Source organism: Momordica charantia (genome assembly GCF_013281855.1).
Source record: "Momordica charantia cultivar OHB3-1 chromosome 7 unlocalized genomic scaffold, Mcharantia_2.0 BLBB01000007.1, whole genome shotgun sequence".
Classification (NCBI taxonomy): Eukaryota; Viridiplantae; Streptophyta; class Magnoliopsida; order Cucurbitales; family Cucurbitaceae; genus Momordica; species Momordica charantia.
Genome location: NW_028275165.1, coordinates 3,356,930 through 3,384,000, shown reverse-complemented (window position 1 = coordinate 3,384,000; position 27,071 = coordinate 3,356,930). Strand labels below are relative to the sequence as shown.

The following is a 27,071-nucleotide window of genomic DNA, read 5'->3' as shown; positions in this document are numbered from 1 at the left end:
AAAACATTTCTAATCTATTTTTTATGTAGCAAATATATATCCAACTTTTATCTATCCAAAATTCTCCTATTCCAATTTTATTTCGCTATAACTTTTTATTCCTCGTTTTATTTATTTAATTTTCTCTATAAAACATGTCTCTGTAAATTTTTTTTCTCATGATAATTTTTTTTTCTCTTACTCTAACATTTTTTTTTTGCTCTCAATTGTACTCACTTTCTTAAAAATTTTCTAAGACAAATTTGCCTTTAACTTTTCTCTTGCAATTTTTTTTTCTCTAAATCTTTTTATATCTCTCTCTAAATTTACTCTATCTAAAACTTTTCTTTTAAAAAATTCTTTTTATTTAACTTTTAATTTTTTGTCTCTACACTCGGGGATTACAAAAATCCCCGTAAGCTTGGGTATCTGCTCCAAGAATAGGCCGAAATGCATTTCCCACCATACCCCGGCCCCAACCCCGATTTCATTTTTTTAATAATAAATATATATTTATTAACAATTTTACTAAATTAAGAATAAAATATTAAATATTTTTTTCAACTAATTATTTATACTAGTCAATAATAATTTTTATATATTTATTACAACACATTTTCGTATTTGAAATCCTAAAAATAATAAAAGATTAATTAATAAACCGATAATTCTTTCCATGAAGATCCCAGTCCGAAAACGAAGATTCCTCGACGTAAACCTCAATTCTCAAAACTACAGAATGAGGTGGGGACGTGGATTTCAAAATTTCCACGAGGATGAAGATGGGAGGCCTGCCCGATTCCGAATCCATATCGTTGTCATATCTACTTTACATAAAATTTTCTCTCACTAGAATATTTCTTCAACTCTCTCACCTCCTTGTACATATTTGTTTTTGGTTTTTGAAAAACAAAAATAATTATAAAACATATATAGTTTTTGTTTTTTTAAAAACTGAAAACTAAAAACAAAAAGTAGAAAACAGAAAATCGATATCAAAAAGGTCCATATAATTGATACTAGAACGCGTTATTTAAATATTGATACCTTTATTCCTAGCTAAAAATGCTATGAAAATACCATTTAAATTTAAATATCATTTCTATATTCTAGTCATTCCATTTTGCTTTGTAACCATTTTTTTTTTCTCTTAACCTCTAATAAACCCTCTAATAAACACTATGACCGGTGCAGGACTTGAACGGAAGAATATCTCATGGTAGGTGATACTAAAAGATTCAAGACCCTTGTCATACGCCTTCAAGGGGAACCACATGTAACTATTTTGAGAAACTAAAAATCAATGAACTTCAACGTGGGAATCTCATTTCTCAAAGCAAATTTTCTTTTAATTTCGTATCTAGTCAAAAAGTTGTTGGTATGGATAAATTATTTTATCGATTTCTTTGCAATATTATAGAAACGTCTGTTAGACTCTTTAGGTCAATGTCGAACCCATAGAGACCTTTGAAATATTGAGCAAAATTTAACACCCTGGTTTTAGATTCATTTTGTAAATGAAAAATACTAAATTTCACAGATTTGGATGAGGTTTTATGGTTGCTAACAATGTATATATAATATGAACAACTCATAAGCATAAGTAGAAAAGATTAAAAGACTCCACACTTGTTATTACTCAACAGAAATTGGAACAAAGCACACACATGAACATGCCTTATTTGCACACAAACATTAAGGATTAAACTCCAAACACACAACATAATATAATATTCTTCATGTGGAGTGGTAGCACTTAATCGCTGCTTCTTCAAAGTTACATTGTAGCATAATTTTCATGTTCAGAGGTAGTTGGAGCATTCTGTTGGTTCAGCAGCAACCGAATGTTGCCTCTTACATATGGTGAATTAACGTTCGATACCATAACCGTAGCACCGGTTGGGTCTTGAAGCGTGACGTTAGATGTAAATCGTCCACCATTACTCTCTGCTAGCTGAACTTGTCTGGAGAGTCTACCCCAATTGTTTTCTAAAGATAGAATTTCTGGATTTGGAACCAAATTGTTTGGAACTGCATCCTGAATCTTTTGAAATCTTGCTGCCTCCGACATCGTCTGAATGGTTATCACACACGCCTTCGCGACGTCGGAGGGCTGGTAGTTGGTGTTTGGGCAGTTGTAGCCAGCCAACGTTGGAATGTAATTGTTGAGGGATGGGAGGCCAAGGACAAGAGAGCTTCGGTTGGCTCCAGCCCCAGAAAGTTGTGGGTAACTGCCATCAAATGGAGGTCTTCTTTGCTGAGAATTGGTGAATACGAATGCCATAGCTCCAATGGAAATGGGTCATTAAAGAAGTGGGATAGATTACACTGCGGGGAGTAAAATCCAAGAACGTAAACGTTTGTTACATCTATAGCCAGTGTGACGGTACGACCACTGCGGTCGGTAAGATGGATTCGTGTGTAGCGAGCTGCGCCTGCAACCGCGGCACGCAGTAGAGATATATCAAAGGGTCTCTTAATTTCAAGTGGAAGATCGGCTCTAAAGGCATTGAGGAAAGCTGCATAGGATGTTTTAGTAGCCGTGGCCAAGTTGAAGTTCACATCGCCCTCGACCGTAGGAGATGCAAGGAAGATGGCCAGAATTAGCAAACAAAACACTAACAATTTGCTCATTTTTTCAACTTGGAAAAGTTTGGAATATTGGATGCCATTGGAACATCTCAAGGCTATGATTTTTATAGGCCCCATTTTCACAACCATTTTACAAATATAGTTTTATTTTTTAAAATATAACATTATATAAAAGGTTTCAAAAGGATAGTGTAGTCCATATTATATTAATATTAAAAAAAAGCTAGATGATGGAAGCTTAGGCTCGATGGTTACTGTTTCTTGTTTATGTTTCTTGTTTTTTAATAAAGAATAATAAATTGCACAGCTCCAACATTTATGAATTCAAGTATGATAAAATAATATTTTTATTTCAAAATTTATATATAATTTTGAGAATGTTTCAAAAAATGAGAAACAAGAAAGTACAATATGGGGGGATGAGGATCAAACTCAGGACCTCTTAGTGGAAGATATATGTCAATTACCGCTGAGATATGCTCACTTTGGTTTAATTTTAATATAATTAATTTGACTTCGAGTGATATCTATATTTTTTTAGATTGAATTATGTTTAAAGTTTATATTTCACTTTTAATCTTATTTGAAATAATTCTTAATATGAGTTAACAAAGTGATTACATTTCATTTATACTTATTTAATTCAATCTAATTTTAGGTTTTGAACAACAATAACATCTGTCATATATATTCACTTCTGGTATAAATGTCCTAATATTAAGGTTTGTTACATTTCCTTGTACACTAAACGTCTATTATTTTTAAATAAATACTACGATTTTCAAATTATTCAATTATTCAATTATAATATTTTACTAACTTGTTAAAGATATCATTTGTATGGTACGTAGGTCGTGGAATTATCACTACAACCAATATTGATAGGATATAAGGTATGGTACGTCCAAATATTGGTAGAAAATACGAATAGAGAGATACAATCCATTGTCTTGAAATTGAATTCCAAGAAAGATAGATCTCAACAAAACTTTTAAAAAGCAACATGCGCATGAATCTACAAAAGTTAAAAACATAAACAAAACGAAAATTCTTTAAATGAATATGTACAAATGAATATCCTATTAACTTGTTTAAAAATAGTGTTTTTAGTACAAGTTAGTATAGTTTTGCGGTAATTGGTATATATATCTCTAATCGAGATGTTGCCAATACGATTTCCCACCCTCACATGTTGTACTAAAAAAAATAGTATTTTTATTTTTAAAATGATATCATTTGTATGACTCTTACTCCACACTTTTTCTTTCTTTTTTTTTTCTTTTTTTTTATTTGAGTACTCCACACCTCTTTTGGTAGGTTTTGGAATTATTAATACAACCAATAGTGATAAGATAAACCTTTTATACTTTCCAAAAAATATATATATATTTTTTGAAGAAAAGGTACCATTTCGTTAATAGGTATGTGAGAAACATACAACAAAAAAAAGATAACCCTATATAAAATTCATCCCATCAAGAAAAATGGTAGCTATTGAGTAATTACAAAAAGATATTGGATTTGATTGACCAAGTGGAGGCGGAGGTAATAATGTATACGTTCAAATATTCATATGGGTACAGAATAAAAATATAGAAAGGTACAGTTCACGGTTGAAATTTTTTTCTTCTTCTAAATATATAAACATATTTCATAATAATATTATAATTATAATTATTTTATATTCGTAACAAAATGGCTAATTATTAAACTTCAGAATTCAAAATAAATTCATTTTAACATGAATCGAAATGTCTTTATAGAATTTAATTCCAAAAATGGTAGATCCTCAATATAATTTTGAAAAAACAATATATGGCAATAATCTACAAAAAGTTACAACAAAAACAAAATAATAATTGTTGTTGTCATTTGACACAAATAGAGCAGCATGATTAACACTCTCATTATTCATATTTTAAATTACAAAATAGCAAAAGAAAAAAATTATTCTCAACCTTCTGAACGGCAAAACGGTGCCGTTAATGCAAGCTGTGAAACAATAATAATTTTGAATAATAGGATTTCAAATATTTGAGCTCACATTCATTTTTTAGTTACAATATTAAAGATCGTATCTGTTGGAGGCGAATCCTGGCCTGCCACGTGTCATGATCAGAAGAGTGAGCTGGGTGAACATGCGAACCAAGTGTAGAAATTGGCTTCTAGACACTCAGGTCGGCAGTAAGGGTAGGACCTACAGTGCCGAGCCGACCTGAGGTAAAGTCCGTAACAATGTCTCTTCCATACCCGACAACACGCCGCGATTTTAGGGTGTGTCAGAATCCCTGTTGGGCTCAGTTTCTATAAATAGAAACCCTTGCCTTAAATGCAAGGTACGCAATTCTAGATAGACTCGGCAAGTTAGCTCGGCCTAGAACTGACTTGCTCGTTGGAGTGCTAACCTTGTTTTGCAGGTCTCTAGAGTGTTTTGGGAAGGTGTTGGACCGTTGGCCACAGTTCATCCTGAACGTCCCGATCTGTGTTACATCCGAGCTCAGCAATTTCGGGCTCAAACATCTGGCGCCGTCTGTGGGGACGACACATCTAGAAGTCAGTCTCACCTTTTGCAATCTGAGCCAGTGGCCCAAACCCGCTCCCAGCAGTCATGATCTCAACTTTCGCCTATCGACTCTCCAATGAGGGATGCTGTTACTTCCCGAGCCCATCCTCGACTCACGTACTCTCAGGTGGCAGGAACTCCCGTCGTCAAACAACGACCCCAGGTAGGGGTGGTCAAAAAGAATGGAGGTCGGCCGGCCACATCTGATCCAGTAGCAGTCCGGGACTTCCACCTCGCCTCAGATCAGTTCCCGCCACTGCAACCTCAGAGAAATGGGTTGCCGCCCCGTGCACCTCGCCTCTGCGGTTGGGGAAACACAGGTGCACGCTCCGGGGCAAGTGCCGATGCGGGCGTGGACCCCGTCATGGTAGCCGACGTGATCGCCGAGCTCAGGGAAATTAAGGCAAGGCTCGAGGCAGTCGAGAGAGGTAGTGAGGTGTCTGGCTCTTCTGTCTACAGGGATCCCATTCGAGGAAAGGGACCGATGCATCCTACCCAAAGAACGGAGTATCAGTTCCGACCTCGCAGGGAGGCCCGAGCTGGAGCACCCTCGCGAAAGCCACAACGGGTAAGGACAGGTAGTGCCCTGGATGCAAAGGTTCGTGACCACCCTCAGCAGGACAACCGGGTCGAGGGTCGGCGCCCGAGGACCCGACCAATTCGGACTCCCTTGGCATCTTTCGATAGCTCCAATGCCCATCGGGGCCGAGGAGATGAGACGCCGAGGCGACGAGTAGTGGCACCCAGAGATCGGGAGTATCTGGTTGACGATGAGGAGGAATGCCCAGAGGTTGACGTTCAAGAGAGGTCATCCCACGCTGACCAGTCGTTCCGGTCTGAAGTGGACCTCCTCCGGGATCAGTTTCAGAGGGAGATAGAAGATCTCAAGCGACAGTGCAGGCCTGTAGATCCACATCACGTGGCCGAGCAAGAGGAACCGCCTTTCTCCCAAGCGATCCTGGACGCACCTATCCCATCGAGGTTCAAGGCTCCGGTCATGAGTTCTTACGACGGGTCCGGAGATCCGATCTCCTACGTAGAGGTGTTCGAGGGGAAGATGGATTTCCTGGCCGCAAGCGACGCTATGAAGTGCCGAGCATTTCAAATAGCCTTGGAAGGCTCGGCAAGATTGTGGTACCAACAGTTGAAGCCCCGGTCCATCGACAGTTACCAACAGCTGAGGAGGTTGTTCATCAACCAGTTCTCAGCTCGGCAATTGTTGAAGTTGCCGCCCTCTCACCTGGGAACAGTAAAGCAACGGGACAATGAGTCCCTGACGGAGTACATCGCTCGGTTCATGGACGAGCATGTCAAAGTAGTAAGTTGCACTGATGACATCGCCATGATGTACTTCACCACGGGTTTGAACGACAGAAACTTGACGATAGAGTTCGGAAGCCGACCGCCGGCCTCCCTCAACGAGATGCTCGCTAGAGCTCGCCAGTACGTCGACGGCTTGGAGTTATGGAAAGCCAATGGAGCTCGGCAAAGCAGCCGTGGTAAAGACCGGGACCAAAAGTACCCTCCTCCCAAGAAGCAGCGCAGCGATGGTTGGGGCTCGTCTCGGTGGGCCGACGACAATAAGAGTAGAGGCCGCCGAGACGAGAAAGACCCTTCAGACTGTAGAGGGCCAAAGTTCGACAAGTTCACTCCGCTGAACGCCTCAATCGCAGAGATCTACGCGGCGGCGAAAGATACCGACCTGGAGGCGCTTTTCGCAGTCCTAGAAAAGCTCCGCCGACCTCCAAGGAAACGAGACAAGCGACTCTACTACCGATTCCACAAGGATCATGGCCACAACACTTCACGCTGTTTCCACTTGAAGAAGCAGGTCGAGGATCTGATCCGGAGGGGTTATCTGAAAAAATACGTCGGCAGGCATGAAAGGGCGGAGCCAGAGGGGACGGCTCGGGAGGACAAGCGAGAGAAGTCACCACCGTCGAGACGGAAGGAGGATCGGCCCGCCATTATAAATACCATCCATGGGGGCCCGAGTGGGGGACAGTCGGGGCAGAAAAGGAAACCTCTGGCTCGGGAAGCAGCACACGAGGTGTGTACCTCGTACCCCAAGGAGCCCGGGATACCGATCCTGTTCGACGACCAAGACAGCGAGGGAGTACATCTGCCCCATAATGACGCCCTAGTAATCGCCCCACTCATAGATCACGTGAAGGCGAGAAGAGTCTTTGTCGATGGAGGAGCGACGGCTAACATCTTATCGTTCTCGACCTACACGGCCCTAGGGTGGGAGAGGAAGCACTTGAAGCTCAGCCCGACGCGTTTGGTCTGTTTTGCAGGGGAGTCAGTCAGCGCGGAAGGATGTGTCTCGCTCCCTGTTACCATTGGCGAGGGAGATCAACAAGTAACTAAAGTTGCAGAATTTGTCGTGATAGATCGGAGCTCTGTGTACAACGCCATAATTGGTCGACCCTTGATTCGTGATCTCAGAGCAGTCCCATCTACTTACCACCAGGTCTTGAAGTATCCCACCTCGGCAGGAATTGCAAAAGTCCGGGGTGAGCAAAAAATGTCCAGAGAATGCTACGCAGCCGCGATGAAGGGAACAACCACTTGTGCAGCGGTCACGGGCGCGGCAGAGCCGTGTGCCGACGAACCAGATCCGAGCCGTGGTACCCCAGCTGAAGAACTAGAACTTGTCCCCCTGCTGGGGCCGGAAAAGCAGGTCAGCATCGGCAGCAGGCTGAGGGCCGAGGTGAAAGAGGAGCTCGTCAGTTTTCTGAAAGCAAATGCTGATGTGTTCGCATGGTCCCATGACGACATGCCGGGCATAGACCCAAGTATAATGGTGCATAGGCTTAATGTAGATCCTAGTTATAGGCCTGTGAGGCAAAAGCGTCGGTCTGTCGACCCCGAGCGAAGTAATGTAATTTGTAAAGAAGTCGAGCAGTTGCTATGAGCTAAATTCATAAGAGAAGTTCATTACCCCGCGTGGTTGTCTAACATAGTTTTAGTTAAAAAGCCCAACGGCAAGTGGCACGTCTGTATTGCCTTCACGAGCCTCAATAAGGCGTGTCCGAAAGACAGTTTTCCCCTACCTCGGATAGACCAGCTCGTCGACGCAACGGCCGGGCACGAGCTACTCTCCTTCATGGATGCGTACTCTAGGTACAATCAGATTCGGATGCATGTGCCCGACCAAGAGCATACAGATTTTGTTACCGACCAAGGGCTGTATTGCTACAATGTCATGCCTTTCGGTCTGAAAAATGCCGGGGCGACCTACCAGCGAATGGTCAACATGATGTTCGTCAAGCAAATCGGACGGAACATGGAGGTATATGTAGACGACATGTTTGTATAAAGTAAGCAGACGAGCACCCATTTAGTCGACCTAGCAAAGACCTTCAGCGTGCTTCGAAAGTATCAGATGGAGCTCAACCCGAGCAAGTGCGCCTTTGGGGTCTCATCGGGAAAGTTCCTCGGGTTCATGGTCCACGAACACGGAATTGAATCAAATCCAAACAAGATAAAAGCAGTCCTCGAGATGGAGGCACCGAGGAATATTAAGCAGCTACAGAGGTTAAACGGCCGATTGGCAGCCTTGAATCGCTTCGTATCTCGCTCCACTGACAAGTGCCACCCTTTCTTCCAAACACTAAGGAAAAAGGGTCGGTTCGAATTAACCGATGATTGCGAAGCCGCACTTCGGCAGTTGAAGCAGTACCTCAGCTCGGCTCCTTTGTTGTCAAAGCCGCTACCTGGTGATGTACTCTACCTGTACCTAGCAGTGTTGGAAAATGCAGTGAGCTCAGTACTTATCAGGGAGGCGGAAGAACGACAGAGCCCTGTTTACTACACAAGCAAATCGTTGACCGAGGACGAGGTTCGTTACCCCTGTGTTGAGAAGCTGGCCCTAACCTTGATAACCTCGGCGCGGCGCCTACGACCATACTTCCAGGCGCACAAAATAATCTAACCGACAAACTTCCCCTTAAGGTAGATTTTCTACAAGCCCGAAATGTCGGGTCGCCTGATGAAGTGGGCACTAGAGCTCAGTGAGCACGACATCGCCTTCGAGCCGAAAACAGCGTTGAAAGGTCAGGCAGCCGCAGACTTTGTTGTCGAGCTGACCCCACCCAGGCCAGGGGGTGATGTCCATGACCAGTGGACACTCTATGTGGATGTTTCGTCCAATGAGAAAGGTTGTGGGGAGGGCATGCTGCTCCTCGGCCCCGGCAGTCTTCGGTTTGAGTACGTACTCCGGTTTAGTTTCCGAGCTTCCAACAACGAAGCCGAGTACGAGGCATTGATAAATGGACTGAAGGTCGCCAGAAGGATGGGCGTGAGGCGACTTTTGATTTTCAGCGACTCCCAGTTGATTGTCAATCAGGTTACCGAGGAGTACCAAGTAAAGGAAGCTCGTATGGAGAGGTATCTGGCCAAAGCCCGAGGGCTCCTCGCCCAGTTTGAGGACTATGTGATTCGACAGGTGCCGAGGTCCGAAAACTCCAACGCCGACGCACTGGCTCGCCTAGCCTCGGCATACGAGACCGATCTACCAAGAACGGTTCCAGTTGAAATACTTGCTGAGTCGTCCATCGACCAGCCTGAGATAATGGAGATCACGTCAGCTCGACCTACATGGATGGACCCAATTAAGAACTTCCTGGTCAATGGCTCAGTCCCTGCCGATCCGAGCTAGGCCAGAAAGCTCCGACGCCAAGCTGCTCACTACTTGATGCAAGAAGGCAAGCTCTTCAAAAGGGGATATTCCCTACCATTACTGCGGTGCCTCAACCCAGAAGAGGCGAGGTATGTCATGCGCGAGATTCATGAAGGGGTTTGCGGAAACCATGGAGGAGCTCGGTCCATGGCCACGAAGGTCGTCCGCCAGGGCTACTACTGGCCGACGATTGAGCGCGACACCAAGGAGTTCGCCAAAACATGCGACAAATGTCAACGCTTCGCGAGCATTTTGAGGCAACCTCCGGAGATGCTGACGCCGATCTCAAGCCCTTGGCCTTTCGCTCAGTGGGGGATAGATCTGATCGGCCCACTACTGATGGGGAATGAGCAGTTGAAGTTCGCCATAGTAGCTGTAGATTACTTCACCAAGTGGGTGGAAGCGGAACCTCTGGCGTCCATTACCGAGGCGAAGGTCGTCAGCTTGGTATGGAAGAGCATAATATGTCGATTCGGTATACCGAACGCCATCATTACTGACAATGGAAAGCAGTTTGACGGTGCCCAGTTTAATCAATTTTGTTAACAGCTCGGCGTACGTCACCTCAGCTCGTCGCCTGCCCATCCGCAGTCTAATGGGCAAGTTGAAGCCATCAACAAGATCATCAAGCGTGGTCTGAAGACGAGGCTGGAATCTCTGAAAGGTCGGTGGGCAGAAGAGTTACCAGAGGTATTGTGGTCTTACCGAACTACACCCCACCGATCTACTGGTGAGACGCCATACGGCCTAGCCTTCGGGTCGGAGGCTGTTGTCCCTGCGGAAGTTGGCATGCCAACACCCCGAGTTGAGAATTTCGACGAGCAAGCCAACAGTGAAGCTCTACTAGTGAATCTTGACCTCCTCGAGGAAAAATGATCTCACTCCCAGCTTCGGCTAGCTGAATATCAGAACCGTATGGCTCGGTACTACAACGCTAGAGTAAAAATCAGAAAGTTCGAGCCTGGCGACCTCGTCCTCAAGAAGGTAATGCATCATGTCGGAGCACTCGAGCCGAACTGGGAAGGTCCGTACCGAGTCTTAAGAACACTCCGACCTGGAGCGTATTTGCTGACCGACCTAAACGGGAGACAACTCCCTCACCCATGGAATGTCGAGCATTTGTGAGTTTATTATCAATGAAATGTGTGTAATCCGACGTGTAAAAATTTCATTCATTAATGAAAGCCGATCTCCAATGACTTGTGCAAAATTTGACTTTATTCATTAGAGTGGTTACCACCACCGACCTATGACTGGGTGTTTATGCTGAACGCACGCGCTAAGCTTGGTAACAATTATATAGATGCAAGCGCACACCTGTCAGAGTAATATAAAATGGATGGAGTATCCAAGTATCGATCCTCAAGGACTTCTAAATAATTTCCAAACTCTGAAGTTTTAAAGAATAGTGAATGTTGAAATGAGTGATTCTTGTAAAATGGGAAGTGGTCACAAATAATGGTTTTGGATTTGGGATTTGGACTTATAATAATAAAACCTAGCCCGATTTACTTCAAGTTAGCCAACAAAGAATCAAGGACATGCTAAGGATAATATGCATTTTACTTTAGAAACTAACGACTACGCTTCTCACTTTACTTATGTCTAAGCAAGTTCAAAGTCCTAAGACATTCCCTAATATGTCTATTATGAGATATATCTTAGTTTTAGGATGGAAATAGTCGCAACCTCGGGTTAAGGTCCTATGTCTAGGCTACTTAAGCGGAACCCTTATGTCTAAGGCGCTCCTCTCCTCGGTTTAATCACTCAACAATGCAAATAAGCAACCTTTTCAGTATTGACTTGTTAAGACTTACAGTGGCCTTCTCTAAATCCTAACTTTTTGGGAAAACATGTTGAGCAATGAATGGAAAGTAAAAACACTACTTCTTAGCAACCCTTTTTAGACATAAAAGGCTAACTATCCATAACCGGGCTAGAGACGGGAATTTAGAAAGACATTTTGAAGAAAATACAGCAAGTAAAATGGTTGAATGTGGAATGCATGTGTGAAAAACAAAGGTTAACTAACAGAGAGTTTTTATCGGGATTGAGAGCTTCGCCCTTCTCTTTCAAGCAAGGGAGAGTGTCACGTGCTCTTTCCTCCAAAAACACAACTCTCTTAACTAAAAATAAAGTAAAGGCAAAGGGAAGATAAGCAAAGTGCTGGATTTTTATATATTTGAATAAGTAGAAAATGACTAAGTACAAATGGAAACAAAACAAAGCTCAATAAAGGAATGTAAAGTGCTCGAGATTTAAAGACCAAAAGCAACTAATGAAAGCAACTCAAAAGTACTTAGAAAGCAACAAAGAAACACTAAAAATGATCAAGAGAAGGAAGCAAGGCTTGATGAATTTGGTGGAGAAGTTGCTGGAATTTATAGCTGTGCAGAATTGGTTAGGTAGGTCCTAAAACGATGGTGAATCACCCATTTCCAACTCCTTTGACTGACCAAATCGTGCTCAAACTGATAGTGGAACACTTCTTCTACACGTATGCATCGGTTGGAACCACCAAAACGCATTGGAAGACGCGTTTCATTAAGGGCAAAGTTGGAAGAAAACCTGTTTTTCTGCAGGCATCCCAGGCGCCTGGCGCCTCCTGAGGTGTTTTTTCATCTTTTCGCTTCTTTTGATTAATTTGCACTCCCAAATGGTCCTAAAATGTCATAAATACAACATAAGCCATCCACAAACCATAATATATGAATTTTGCATGAATTGGAACTCAAACGATCGAGAAAAATCCGAAACAAAGCTGAAACATTGTAAAAACAGCATCTAAAACCTTCTTTTTACGCATGTAAACAAGCGTAATCAACCTACGTCAAATGGGGGCCAAGGAAGACTACCTGGTATGACCTATGCTAAACGACCTACGATAAGTTATATTTTTACAAACACGGGAAGCAATGGTCGGCTCGTAGGAACCTGGTTACCCCAAACACACACCGCCGAGCTGAATTGATCGGCTCGTAAGCCGTTGTGTAAGCAAGAAATTACTAAGACTTGAGAAACTCAGATAACGACCAAAACTAAAACTGAAACTTAATTAAAATCTCTAAGTATAGGGACTTCAGAAAGAGTAACTCGGGTCTGAACGAAACCTCATTTCATTGAAATAAAAGTTTGATGAAGAGCCGAGGTGTATATGCCTCGGCTCAGTACAATAATTTGATTCGAAAAAGGGAGAAAGCAAGAAACAACAGGAGGCCGAGACGATCTACTCCTGAGGAGGATCGGTAGGCTTGCTAGACCCCGCCCCGCACCAACAGCCTCAACCTCTTTACCGGCCTCGGCAGGTCGCTCCACCCAGATGGATTCGTATTCTTGCTCGACGGCGGCGATGGCGTCCTCCGAGCAGGCGGTGTCGAGCCTGTTGCCGGCGTAATAGAAGCCCTTGTCTGCAATATCGCGAGCTAGGCCGTCGAACTCGGGGAATTCTTTGATTCTCTTCTCCAAGTAGGCGCAGCTCGCCAAGTTTTGTCGAGCCTCGTTCCAGCCCTTCTCTGCGGTCTCAGCTCGGCCCCGGGCATTCTTCAGGTCGGTGCGTGCTTGGGCTATCAAGGCTTTCGACCTATCGGCCTCAACCTCTTTCTCAGCTCACGCCTTGTCAACCTCGGCCTGGAGCTTAGAGATTCTCCGCTCATAGGAGGCGTTCGTCTCCTCCTCCTTCAAGTCCCGTCCTGCAAGCTCCAAGCTCATCATCGAGGCCGAGAGGCAAGCATGGTAATGCAGCTGCAAAGGTTCGAGGTTAGATCGGAAAAGATAAAGAAAAAGGAGTGAAGAGTAGGCACGAGCTTACCTCTGCAGCAAGAGCTATGGTCTTCCTCGGGCGCCTGAACAGCTCGTTCCGCCAAGTGAGAGCTCGAGGACCTCACTTTCGTCACGACCTCGTGGATACTGAGGCGGGAGAAAGAGAGCCTGAAAGGGAGTGGGAGCTCGGCGCCATAACCCCGACCATGTAGCGACCCCTCCTCTGAGTCGACCACGATGGGGGGAGGCGGAGATCAGGAGTTGACCTCCTCGGAGGGAAGCGTATCCCTCGCTCGCTTCTTCCTCACCAGAGGGGTAGACGATCCCTCGCCCCCAGCGACAGTCTGCAGGGGCTGAGCTCGGAGGGCCAGAAGCTTGGCCAAGTTGGCCAGCCCTGGCGTCGGGACGTCAGCACTGCTTGTGCGATGACGAGCTTAGGGGGGCACCGGCGGAGCAACTGAGGCCGAGGCCCGCTGCCGCTTCGTACTGCTAAGCGCGAGGAATTTTGAGGCCATCTCTGAAAAAGGGACGAGGTCAGTAAACCAATGAGCAAAAAGGTGATGAGGGCTAAAGTGAACGAGCTAAAAGTGTTGAGAGGAAGTCACCTTCAGGGGCTTTCCGCTTCTGTGAGCTGCGTTGCCAAGGTTTGAGGAGCTTCTTGAACTCGTCTGGTTGATCGTGAAAACTGAGGCCGCTGGAGAAGAGGTGGGAGTTTTAGATGAGTGCTTCACCCCATAGCGCGTACTTTAGTCTCCGACCCTGGGCTCGTTTGATGATCTCCCAAGACTTGTTGTTGATCCTCGGAACGGGGGATGGGAGAGCTGCAAAACAAGCCGATATCAGCAACGAGGTTACTCAAGTTAAGAAGACAAAAAAAAAACCCCTAGCTCGCGCCTAAGACATTCACCTACGTCACCAAACTCTACCGAGACTTGGCAGGTCGGCTCACCCCCTCCGTCCCTCAAAAGCCACTCGCCAGAGACGAGGAACCAACACTCCTTCCAATTTTTGTTAGAGAAGGGGTTCCTAATCAGCTGACCTACGTTCCACCGAGCTGAGAGGTAGTACCAACCCTTTCCCTCGTTGGAGGCTTTGACGGTGTGGGTCGCTAAGAGCTGATCTACCGTAAGCCTGTCCTCATCCTCGTCTCGGAGGACCCACCAAAGGACGTAGGCTCCGAGCACGGTAGACCACCCATTAGGGGAAAGCTGAGCTGGAGCAAGGTTAACGGCGCTAAGGAATCTTTGAATAAAGGGGTGAAGTGGAAGCCTAACCCCCCTACTGAACATCTGGGGATAGAAGCTGACGAAGCCCGGAGGAGGGTCGTCAAGAGACTCCCCGACGTTGGGCACCCTAAGCTCTATAGAGTTGGGGATCGAGTAGGTTTTGTGGAGCTCGGCTAACCTACCTACTGAGCAAGTCGAGGGGGGAAGCTCAACTACTGGACCGAGGTCAGGATTTCCCGAGGAGGGGGCTATATTAGGGTTTGCCGAGCTATCCTCGACGTAAGGGTTCCATGAAGTAGAGGCTAAGGTCGGATCTCCTAAAACGTCGTCTGAACTAGAGGAACTAGACGACCCAGACGACGAAGCCCTAGACGAGCTATTCATCGCCAGACCTGACGGGGAAGACTTAAAAGAACTATCTAAAGAAAGAGGGAGAGAGTACCTGACTTGGAAACGGCAAAGGTGCACAAAAACTCAAAAGTGAAAAGTAAAAAGTGAAAAGTGAAAGACTTTCGCCTTTTATAGGACAGCCCGGAGGCACGAGAGTCGTTCAATCAAGAAGGAATCAACGGACAAGATCCGTCCACGCCAGGCTGTCCCCACGAGGACGTTTGGGTTCCCAAAGCAGAAGCTAGGGCTGACGACATCCATGACGTCACACATGCACGCATGGATTCGACCCGTCTCCAGTTAGCTCGGAGGACTTCGCCGAGCCGACCTCCGCCCCGCCGAAATGGGGGCCAATGTTGGAGGCGAATCCTGGCCTGCCACGTGTCATGATCAGAAGAGTGAGTTGGGTGAACATGCGAACGAAGTGTAGAAATTGGCTTCTAGACACTCAGGTCGGCAGTAAGGGTAGGACCTACAGTGCCGAGCCGACCTGAGGTAAAGTCCGTAACAATGTCTCTTCCATACCCGACAACACGCCGCGATTTTAGGGTGTGTCAGAATCCCTGTCGGGCTCAGTTTCTATAAATAGAAACTCTTGCCTTAAATGCAAGGTACGCAATTCTAGATAGACTCGGCAAGTTAGCTCGGCCTATAACTGACTTGCTCGTCGGAGTGCTAACCTTGTTTTGCAGGTCTCTACAGTTTTCTGGGAGGGTGTTAGACCGTTGGCCACAGTTCATCCTGAACGTCCCGATCTGTGTTACATCCGAGCTCAGTAATTTCGGGCTCAAACAATATCAACTAATTGGGAGAATAGGTCGGGTTAGGTGCTTATTTATTGGTTTAATTTAAATTGAATTAATCTTAATTAACTTGCCATAATATATATTTTTTAATTTAGTAAGAACACAACCCTATTTGCTCTCTTCCACTATTGTCATACGATGCTACAACATGTGGTAAATTAAACAAAAGCTAAAGTTGTAAGGGGCCACAAAAGTTTTTAAACCTATGATAAATGATATTGTTGGGTTTGTAAGGTGATTGCAAACAAAGTTCCACGTTGGCTTCCCGGTTAGGGAAATGAATGATCACAGGTATATAAGATAGGACAATTTGAGGTCTTTTGGGTGAAACCAAAGACAAAGTCGTGAGGGTTATGCCCAAAGGGGACAATATCATACCATTGTAGAGATACGTGGGGTACTCGGGATACCGTTGTCCTTAACAAGTGGTATCGAGTCATGGTCTAACCTAGCTGTATCGGTGAAATCCTCGGATACCAAACAAAGAAGTAGTGAGTCTCGGATGTGTAGTCATGGTGTAATCCGTGGCTGTGCTCTATCAAGTGTGCCCAGAGCCTTGGATAAGAGCAATCTCTCGTTTCATCTCCGAGAGTAGACGGATGAGTGACTACTTGAGGGGAGGTTCGGTGGTACTTTGTTCGAGGGGAGGATTGTTGGGTTTGTAAGGTGATTGAGTGCAAACAAAATTCCACATTGGCTAGGGAAAGAAATGATCAATGGATATATAAGATAGGACAATTATCTCATTGGTACGAAGCCTTTTGGGTAAAACAAAAAACAAAGTCGTGAGGGCTATGTCCAAAGCGAATAATATCATACCAGCTAGAAAATGTGAGCTCAAATATTTTAAATCGTGCCCTTCAAAATTATTACAATTTCACAACTTGTGTGATTATTAACTATATAGTTTCGCCATTTACAAAATATTCTTGAATGGTTGACGATAATTGTTTTTCTTATTTTGTTTTGCTTGAAAGATTAATATTGAAAGAGTTAATTGTACCGATTCTAGTTGTCTCAAATGAAAATGATAATTTGTTGTACCTCACGTGTAAAACTTTTCTTCACGTTAAAGTTCATATCAACGTATGGTTCCAACAACAAGAGCTTTTTGTCCGTTTCTTTTAATGAGTATAACGATTTGTGGGAATACTATTGGGATTTTTTTTTCTATCAATTAAGTTAACATCACAATTATTCATTTAAATAAATTTCACTTTGTTTTATGTTTAAACTTTTATATATATCATTTCCAAAAAAAAAAAAAAAAACTCATGTGTGTGTATATATAAATTTTATAGAGGATCTACGATTCTTTGGAATTAATTCCGAGACATTTTCATTCAAGTTAAAATGGATTTCACTTTACTGACATATATTTATCCATTCTTTAAGTTTAGATATTAGCTTTTTGTTAGGAATAAGAAGAAAAAAATAACAATTTGTAATATATATTTTATGAATTTAGAAAAACAATCTACTTCAATTCAACCTTTGAATGATATATTTCGTATTTTCTACCTACGAAAATATTTGAAGGTATCATAAGGTATCATAAATTTATCTTATCATCATTGGTTGTATCAATAATTCCAAATCCTACCAAAGAAGTTGTGGAATAGCATCAACTATATAAATGATATCTTTTTTAAAATATAAAAGTACTATTTTTAAAACTAGTAAAATATTATAATTTATTAATTAAATTTGAAAATTGTAGTATTTATTTAAAAAGAATAGAAGATTAGTGTAGAATGAAATTGAACATCAATCTTTAGGTTATATTGCAGAAGTGAAAATATATGATAGATCTTGTCGCTATTCAAGAAACTAAGAATTAAATTTAATTAAACAAACATAAATGAAGTGTAATCACTTTATTAACTTAAATTAAGAATTATTTCAAATAAAATTGAATTTTACAATAAAACTTAAACATAATTAAATATAAAAATATAGATATCAAATTTCAAACAATAGGTATCCAAACTTCAACCACCTAGATTTTTGTTTTCTTTATTTAAAAATTAATTAGACGACACTAATATTTATATCAACTTTTTTTTTTTTTTTTGAAGAAGTTTATATTCTCTATTTTTTTATTGTTAGTTTTCACTTTTTTTAACTACTTTTTAAATCTTATAAAAATATCAAATAAACAAAGATAATTTTTTATAACAATTTTTTTCTAGTTGTACTCGTACAAAAATTGAATGCAAACAAAAAAAATTATTGATAAACCATCATGATTTTTAATGATAAAAAAAAAACCAAAAACAAAGATTAAAGGCGAGACATCTTATGTTTATTATTGGTATCCAATCAAACTAAACATAAAATATCTTTAAAAAATGATACAAATTTATAAATTCTTCATTATGTTCGCATAAATTTCAAGACCGTTATAGAGGGTTAATTATATTCTACAAAAGAAGTTGGTTCGAGAATATATAGCTAATGTTTAGGATAATGTACCTTCACATTTCTACAATGATATGATATTATTTATTTTAAGTAGAAGGTCTTGTGACTTTTCTTTTGGTTTCATTCGAAAAGCTACGAAGATAGTTGTCATTGCATAATATGTTATTAATCTTTACCTTATCTAGCCAATATGTAACTTTGGTCACACTAGCAATAGTTAAGTGGCCAAACTTTAGTGTATCCGTTCCCTATTGTAAGTTTGAACCCATGCCACACTTTTTTTAGTACAATAACAGGTGAAAGTGTGGATTCGAACTCACGACCTTTTTATAGGAAATATTTATCTTAATAAGTTGATCAAATATGTGATTATCTGTGAGTCTCTACGCGTCGGAGAGAGGAAAGGAGGAAGGCGACTGCCCAGCTGGATAGAGGTAGGAGCGAGTGAGGAGGCGCACCATGAGTTTAGGCGAAGGATGGAGAGAGAGGTGGAGAAGATGGACCTTCGTTGGACAATTAGAAGACGACCCTCTAAAGATTGTAACTTTTTTAGGTTCACCAATCTTGGTCGGATCTCATTTATTAGACCGTATGCTCATTTGAGCTTTTAAACTCTGATACCATATCAATATTTATGAGATTCCATCTCAGTCACCCTCTTTATATATTACAAAATTCTTGTCATCTTTGTAACGTGGATCCTCCATAGAGGGAGAGGTGGATAAAATGGATATTCGTTAGAGAATCAGGAGATAAGATGGAAGGACAAGGCATTAGGATAAGGTAACGGAAAAGATATTTAAAAAATTTGAAGAAAAAAAACGTGTTAGCATGATTCACGATTTTAGAGGGCCTATTTTAAAAATGAAAGGAAAAAAAATGGTGTGAACGTGATTCAAGACGTCAGAAAAATGGTGAAAGAGCTAGGAAATTACATTAAAAAAAAAAAGAAAAGCAAAAAGTACTAAGAAACTGTAATTTATTTTATAAAAAATTTAGAAATAGTATTTATTTATTTAACGAAGGCAAAACAATATTAAATGTAAATTTAGTGTCAGAGAAATGTAATTTTTATCGATCTACAATTTTCCTTTTACGTATTGGAAAAATTGACATGACTAATCTTGACAAGATAAGCCTATGATATAGAAAAGAAATTTACGTGGATACGATAATTTTAGTGTTGGAAATTAGGTGACTAAAGTTTCATATCGACTAAACAAGAGGAAGATCATAAGTATATAAGTAAGGACGTACCGATCTTCATAGGCATTTCTCAATGAAATTTAAATTTAAATTACATGGTCATCTGCTCGTGAAATATATGGACAGGTCGGTTGTACTAAGATTTAGAAAGTAAAATTAATTTCAAATTTAATAATCAAGTAAAAAGACAAAAACATAGTACAACTGCAAATTGCGTGTAAACTAAATTTGATGGCAACTTTACTTGGACCACTTCAACATGCTTCTATTAATTTTAACGTGATGAGAGAGAAGTTTTACATGTGATATATACACATCAAATTGTATTTTCATATGAATAAAGCTATTAAATTAAGTTATTAAATTATTAATCTTTCGAGACAAAAAAATACCAAAAGTAATTTAAACCATTAATTAATATTTTGCAAGGACAAACCATATCATACCTATTTTCTTTTTAATTTTAATATTATTTTTTTAGTACAATATATGGAGTAGGTGATTGAATTTACAACCTCTGGATTGGAATTATATGTCAATTACTACTAATCCATACTTGACTTAATTTAAATATAATTAATTTGATATTTATATTTTTTTAGATTAAATTATGTTTAAAGTTTATATTCACTTTTAATCTTATTTAAAATAATTCTTAATTTAAGTTAACAAGTGATTACATTTCATTTATATTTATTTAATTCAATCTAATTTGAGGTTCTTGAACAACAATAACATCTATCATATATATTCACTTCTGCTATATATGTCCTAATATTAAGGTTTGTTACATTTCCTTCTAACACTAAACGTCTATTATTTTTAAATAAATACTACTATTTTCAAATTCAATTAATAAATTAAATATTTTTCTAACTTGTTAAAGATATGTGGTACTCCACAACCTCTCTTTTTATGTAGGTTTTGGAATTATCAATACAACCAATATTAATAAGATAAGATATGGTACGCCAAAATATTGGTAGAAAATATGAATAGAGAGAGAAAATTCACGGGCGGAAATGGATTTTGTATTTAAATAAATATAAACATATTACATATTGTTATTTTTTATTATTCTCAACAAAAATGCTAATATCTAAACTTTAAGAATTGAATATATGTTAGTAAGTGAAATCCATTGTAACCTGAATCAAAATGTCTTGGAATTGAATTCCAAGAAAGGTAGATCCTCAATAAAACCTTTTAAAAAACATTGGGCATGAATCTACCAAAGTTAAAACAGAAACAAAATGAAATTTCTTTAAATGAATATCTACAGAGTGAATATCTTACTGACTTGTTTAAAAATAGTGTTTTTTATAGTTCGACGATAATTGAGATATATCTCTAATCGAGATGTTGTGAGTTCAATCCCCGACCCCCATATGTTATACTAAAAAAGAAATAGTAGTTTTATTGTTAAAAGGATATCATTCGTATGTCTCCCACTCCACACTTTTTTCTTTCTTTCTTTCTTTTTTTATTGAGCATCCACACCTCTTTTCGTAGGTTTTGGAATTATTAATACAACCAACAGTGATAAGATAAACCTGTAGCAGAAATTGCTTACTGCAAGTGTACGGGTCAAGCTTTAATAAAGTGGTAAGTCAATACCGATATCGTCCTCTAGATTGGGTTTCTACATCACTCAAGTACCACAGATACAATTGCTCAATTTTATTTAGAGAATCAAAATCAAATGGGAGAATATAATCAAAGAAAATAAACATGCAATAATAAACATAAAAACAATGGGGGAAAGGTCCTAGAGAATTGATTTCACCTATTGAATCTATGAACCAACTACTTAATTAACCAAGATTGAACGAATTATTAATTATATAGGCCAACAACTCTCAAATCTCAACTGCCTCTCCCGAGTGCAAGCTAATTCTCCTTACGAATTAAGAAACCAATATCCCTATATAGTTTCTATAATAAGTAAAGGCTTTATTGAACAAGTCTTTTAACGACCTCTAAAGGACTTCTAAATCTCCCGATCTTAAAACTCCTTTTACTTATGCATCCCAGTTCTAACTCTGAACCACCTTTCTCGAGCGTAAGATTTCAAGTCTAAAATCAATTCATCTATGGCCAGTAGATTCAAGGCATTAATCATGGAGAAGCATAAATAGAACATTCATAAACATTCAACCAAGAAAACTAAACAATCAATGCATAAAGTTCAATGACTACATCAATCCCCAAGATGAGAGGTTTAGCTTCTCATATTCAGTGGAAAACAATAAAATCACAATGAGAAGTCCATAACAAAACTAGAAAAATCAAAGGAAAGGAGAAGAAACTATGTTCGGCGTGTCAATCGTCCGTTCCCGAAGCGACCTCCACGATCCCGAGCCTTGAAAATCACTTTTCTAAGCTCTCCAATGGTCTCCTTGCCCTCCAATTTGGCCAAAAAGGCAAACTGCCATAAAACCTCTTCCAAACTCTCCCTTGCGGCGGCTGCACAACCCTATTTTTATAAAAAGTTGTCGCGGCAGCGCCGCGGCGCTATATACAGAGCCATGGCGCCACACTATTCACAAACGCGAAATTTAAACTTCGGAGCGCCGCGGCTCTCTAGGCTAGCGTCGTGGTGCTATCTCCTCGGGTTTTTAGCTCCAAATCTTGTTGTTATTCCATCCTCGTCACTTTGATTCGATTTTTCTCTCATTTTGATCCAAATATGTCTCGTTTCCTCCCGATACTTTATTCCTGCAAAATATATCTTATGTGCTTAAATTTGTCATGAAGAAACGAAAACTAACAAATAATTTCAATATAAATCTCATGAAATGTAGCTCACAAAGTGTGCTATCAAATACTCCCAAACTTAGCTTTTTGCTTGTCCTCAAGCAAACATAACTACTTTATATACAATGATCTGATACATAATACAGAAAAGTTAAAGGGTGTAAATATCATCTTATCAAATTCTCCCCCACCTAAATCATGTTTATCCTCAATTATATCTTAACTCAACATACTGAAATCTCATTTCTAATCCCCTTTCATCTTTCTCAAGAACCAAAAATACAAGTAAAGTCAATCACACATCTATGAGATGAATCAAAATGACAATCAAGAGAATAAGCAATGGTAGGATATAATTTGTTTAAAAAAACTCAAACATCTCATTAATTCATTGAAAGCAAATGCAAAGACTTAACACCCTCACGGACTTTCACTCAAATCTCTCAAAGTGTTTTTAGGGTGTTTTTACTCTCAAAATAAAAACAAAGCATGTTATTACCATAGGCTTGCAAATGAATCAAATCTCCCCAATTAAAGATGAATAGAATGTAAAAATCAAAGAGACTTTAATAATGGTTGTACTAGGGCTTAGGTAAAGGTGAGATAAAAGGAATTTAAGAGGCTCAAAATCAAGACAAAGGAGATATTAGGTTGCATGCTAACTACATAACGCACTGAAGCCAATGAACAATGAATACAATGCACCATCAAACACTAATACTTCTTGAGAAATACAAGAATCTATTGTTGCTTGAAAGATATTTCTCCAAATGATTTCTCTGCAAAACTCAACAAAGAAAAATATACCCTTATATACACTTTTTTTTTCATTTTCTTTTCAACTATACTTATTTTCTCTTTTTTTTTTCTCTCTTCTTCTTTTTTTTTTCTTTTTCTTTTTCCTTTCTTTTTTAGCTTACAAACTCGACTTGAACCGAAACAAGTTAGATCATGCAACTTTTGCTCCTTATCTTGACACTGGTAAAAAAATATATGGAGGATAATATTTGAAACAGGCCTCAGGGTTAATAAATGTGTTCAATCCAAAAAAAAAGAATGGGAAATTAGGCTCAAATATGGCTCTCTAAAGGAAAATATAACAAGGTAGGCTCTTTAGAAGTCTCAAATTGTGGGTAAGCCTAAATTTCCCTTATCATATTAAGACACCAATTCAAATAAGTGGTCACAAAATGCATTCACCAGCAAGTTCTAGAATAAATATACCATGCTTGATCACACACAAGAATAAAAATGAGCAAGATGTAATGGATTGCTCTAAGGCTCAAAAGCTCACTGGGTATGTATAAACTGTACTATCAAGTCGAATCATTTTTCAACCAAGAAATAATGAGATACCATCATGTAATTTATAAAACAAAATCAATCATGCCTATCTCCTTCATGCATAAGAAATCAAACCCAAGATGCGTTCATAACTTACAAAGTATTCAAGGGTATCAATCAAGATTCAAAGTTTCGAAAGGATAAATCAGCACATATGAATCATGATACATACTGAGTCAAAAGCATGAAAAAGATGATAAAAATCTTCACCCCCAAACTTAACGATTACATTTAAAGGTAGAAATAGCACAACAAACATGCAACATAACATCCATCAAGATAATAAGTTGTCCTTAATCAATCCAAAATACAGCCAATCCCCCCAAACTTAAAAATTACATTGTCCTCAATGTAACAAAAATATATGAATGGAGTAGACAACGAGGACAAAGAAAATGAAAAGGGGAAAGAACAATACTGCCCTGAATTTAATATCAATATTGTATAGCTCCAAGACCTCTAGACACACCGCCAAAATCTACATTAAGCCTGTATGAAACACAAAAATTAATCAGAAAAAATAAATCTAAAGAAACTAAGATAACATAAACAAAAACAAACTAAAAAAAAACTTTGGGTTTGCCTCCCAAAAAGCAGTTTATTTAACGTCTGTAGCTAGACGTGGCTCTCTTTTATTTTATTTTTCTTAAGGTGTATAAAACTCCTCAATTTTCTTCGGTCCCTTCTTCCTTGAATCGATGTATCCTACTAGCTCTAGTAGGCTCATTTTCTTTTCATGGGCACCTAAAAGAGAGAAAATTTTATAATATAAATTAGGAAGGTTAAAGAAAAATAAATCAAAATCATATTTACAAGACTCTTCAGGATAAAAAAAGAAAAGATGAGAATTAAGAGAATTTTCAAAAGATAAAATATGAGTAGGCTTTTCAGCCTCTTCCTTTATCACTTGAAATTCCTCTTCCAAATTAGGCTCGTGTTCTTTCTTTATCTCACGAGATTGTACTTCCTGGTGTTGCTCAAATTTTTCCAACTCAATCTCACTGTCAATGCAAATATCTTCACTGGTTTCTGCCTGCTTAAAGTTCTCCAACTCATCCCCACTATCAACGCATACAACTTTACAAGTTTTTGCCTCAGTGGTATGGAAAAAAATTTTGCTCATGAACGGTTTTAATTGAATCAACTATCTAGCTAAGTTGTATTTCCAAACGCTCTATAGCAGCTTCGTTTTCTTCAATTGTGGCCTCCATCCTATCCACTTTGGCCTCTATCCTATTCATCATTTTTTATTCTTCTACACAAAGATTTTTAATTCTACATTCCAAAGTATATTCTCGCAATAAATCTTTAAGGAACGAATTTTTTTCACTCTGGTTGGGATAGTTTTGGCTCCAAGTACCTTCATTGTCACCACACAAAGAATTTCCATATCTCATATAATCAGAATGATAATAATTAGGCACTTTACTTTCCTGAAAACATCCATAATTAACATAAGAATTCTCATAGTCATAAGAGGGGTAAATTGAAGAATAAGAATTAAATGATGATGGTGGACCTTGGGTGGTCGAAGACTCCTCATAAGGCCACTCATAATTTTAAAAAGACATGATTTACATAAAGGCATGCACCACTCAACCAAGCAACCACGAAAACAATACACAAAAATAAAAATTAAAAAAAATTCAAGATAAAGGGAAAAAAATCAAGATACAAAAAATATATACAAAATAGAAGAAAAAAACTCTAAATTAAGACCAAGCAAGTTCTCCACGATATCAAGTGAAACTAAATAATTGTCAATCCCCGGCAACGGCGCCAAAAACTTGTAGCAGAAATTGCTTACCGCAAGTATACGGGTCAAGCTTTAATAAAGTGGTAAGTCAATACCGATATTGTCCTCTAGATTGGGTTTCTACATCACTCAAGTACCACAGATACAATTGCTCAATTTTATTTAGAGAATCAAAATCAAATGGGAGAATATAATCAAAGAAAATAAACATGCAATAATAAACATAAAAACAATGGAGGAAAGGTCCTAGGGAATTGATGTCACCTATTGAATCTATGAACCAACTACTTAATTAACCAAGAATGAACGAATTATTAATTATATAGGCCAAGAACTCTCAAATCTCAACTACCTCTCCCGAGCGCAAGCTAATTCTCCTTACGAATTAAGAAACCAATATCTCTATATAGTTTCTATAACAAGTAAAGGCTTTATTGAACAAGTCTTTTAACGACCTCTAAAGGACTTCTAAATCTCTCGATCTTAAAACTCCTTTTTCTTATGCATCCCAGTTCTAACTTTGAACAACCTCTCCCGAGCGTAAGATTTCAAGTCTAAAATCAATCAATCTATGGCCAATAGATTCAAGGCATTAAGCATAGAGAAGCATAAATAGAACATTCATAAACATTCAACCAAGAAAACTAAACAATCAATGCATAAAGTTCAATGACTACATCAATCCCCAAGATGAGAGGTTAAGCTTCTCATATTCAATGGAAAACAATAAAATCACAATGACAAGTCCATAACAAAACTAGAAAAATCAAGGGAAAGGAGAAGAAACTATGTTCGGCGTGTCAATCGTCCGTCCCCGAAGCGACCTCCACGATCCCGAGCCTTGAAAATCACTCTTCTAAGCTCTCCAATGGTCTCCTTGCCCTCCAATTTGGCCAGAAAGGCAAACTGCCATAAAACCTCTTCCAAAATCCCCCTTGTGGCGGCTGCACAACCCTATTTTTATAAAAAGTTGTCGCGGTAGCGCTGTGGCGCTATATACAGAGCCATGGCGCTACACTGTTCACAAACGCGAAATTTAAACTTCGGAGCGTCGCGGCTCTCTAGGCTAGCGCCGCGGCGCTATCCCCTCAGGTTTTTTAGCTCCAAATCTTGTTGTTATTCCATCTTGGTCACTTTGATTCCGATTTTTCTCTCATTTTGATCCAAATATGTCTCGTTTCATCCCGATGCTTTATTCCTGCAAAATATATCTTATGTGCTTAAATGTGTCATGAAGAAACGAAAACTAACAAATAATTTCAATATAAATCTCATGAAATGTAGCTCACAAAGTGTGCTATCAAAACCTTTCATACTTTCCAATATTCATATGGGTAGAAAATACAAATATAGAAAGGTACATGTTATTTGGAGAAAATAGAGATCAGACTAAACAACCGAAAATGGGAAAGAGAGCTGAAGAAGGAGCGGACCCGAAGAGAGGTAAGTGGGTCAGGGCCCAGCAACCCGGGTCGACCATAGCGAACCCGGATCGGCGCCGAGATGTGCTTGGCGCTGAGGAGTTCTCGGCCCAGTGGTCGAGAACCTCTCTGATGTGCCCCGACCCCCATGCAGCCCGGTCCGA

The 27,071-nt window shown here is 39.8% G+C and overlaps 1 protein-coding gene across 1 annotated transcript; it reads right to left on the bottom strand.

Moving 5' to 3' along the window:
• Positions 1-1,756: 1,756 nt before the first annotated feature.
• On the bottom strand, positions 1,757-2,263 carry LOC111025625 (ribosome-inactivating protein cucurmosin-like). Its single transcript, XM_022303514.1, has one exon. The coding sequence runs from the start codon at positions 2,261-2,263 to the stop codon at positions 1,757-1,759; it is 507 nt and encodes a 168-aa protein (XP_022159206.1).
• Between the last annotated feature and the right edge of the window lie 24,808 nt (positions 2,264-27,071).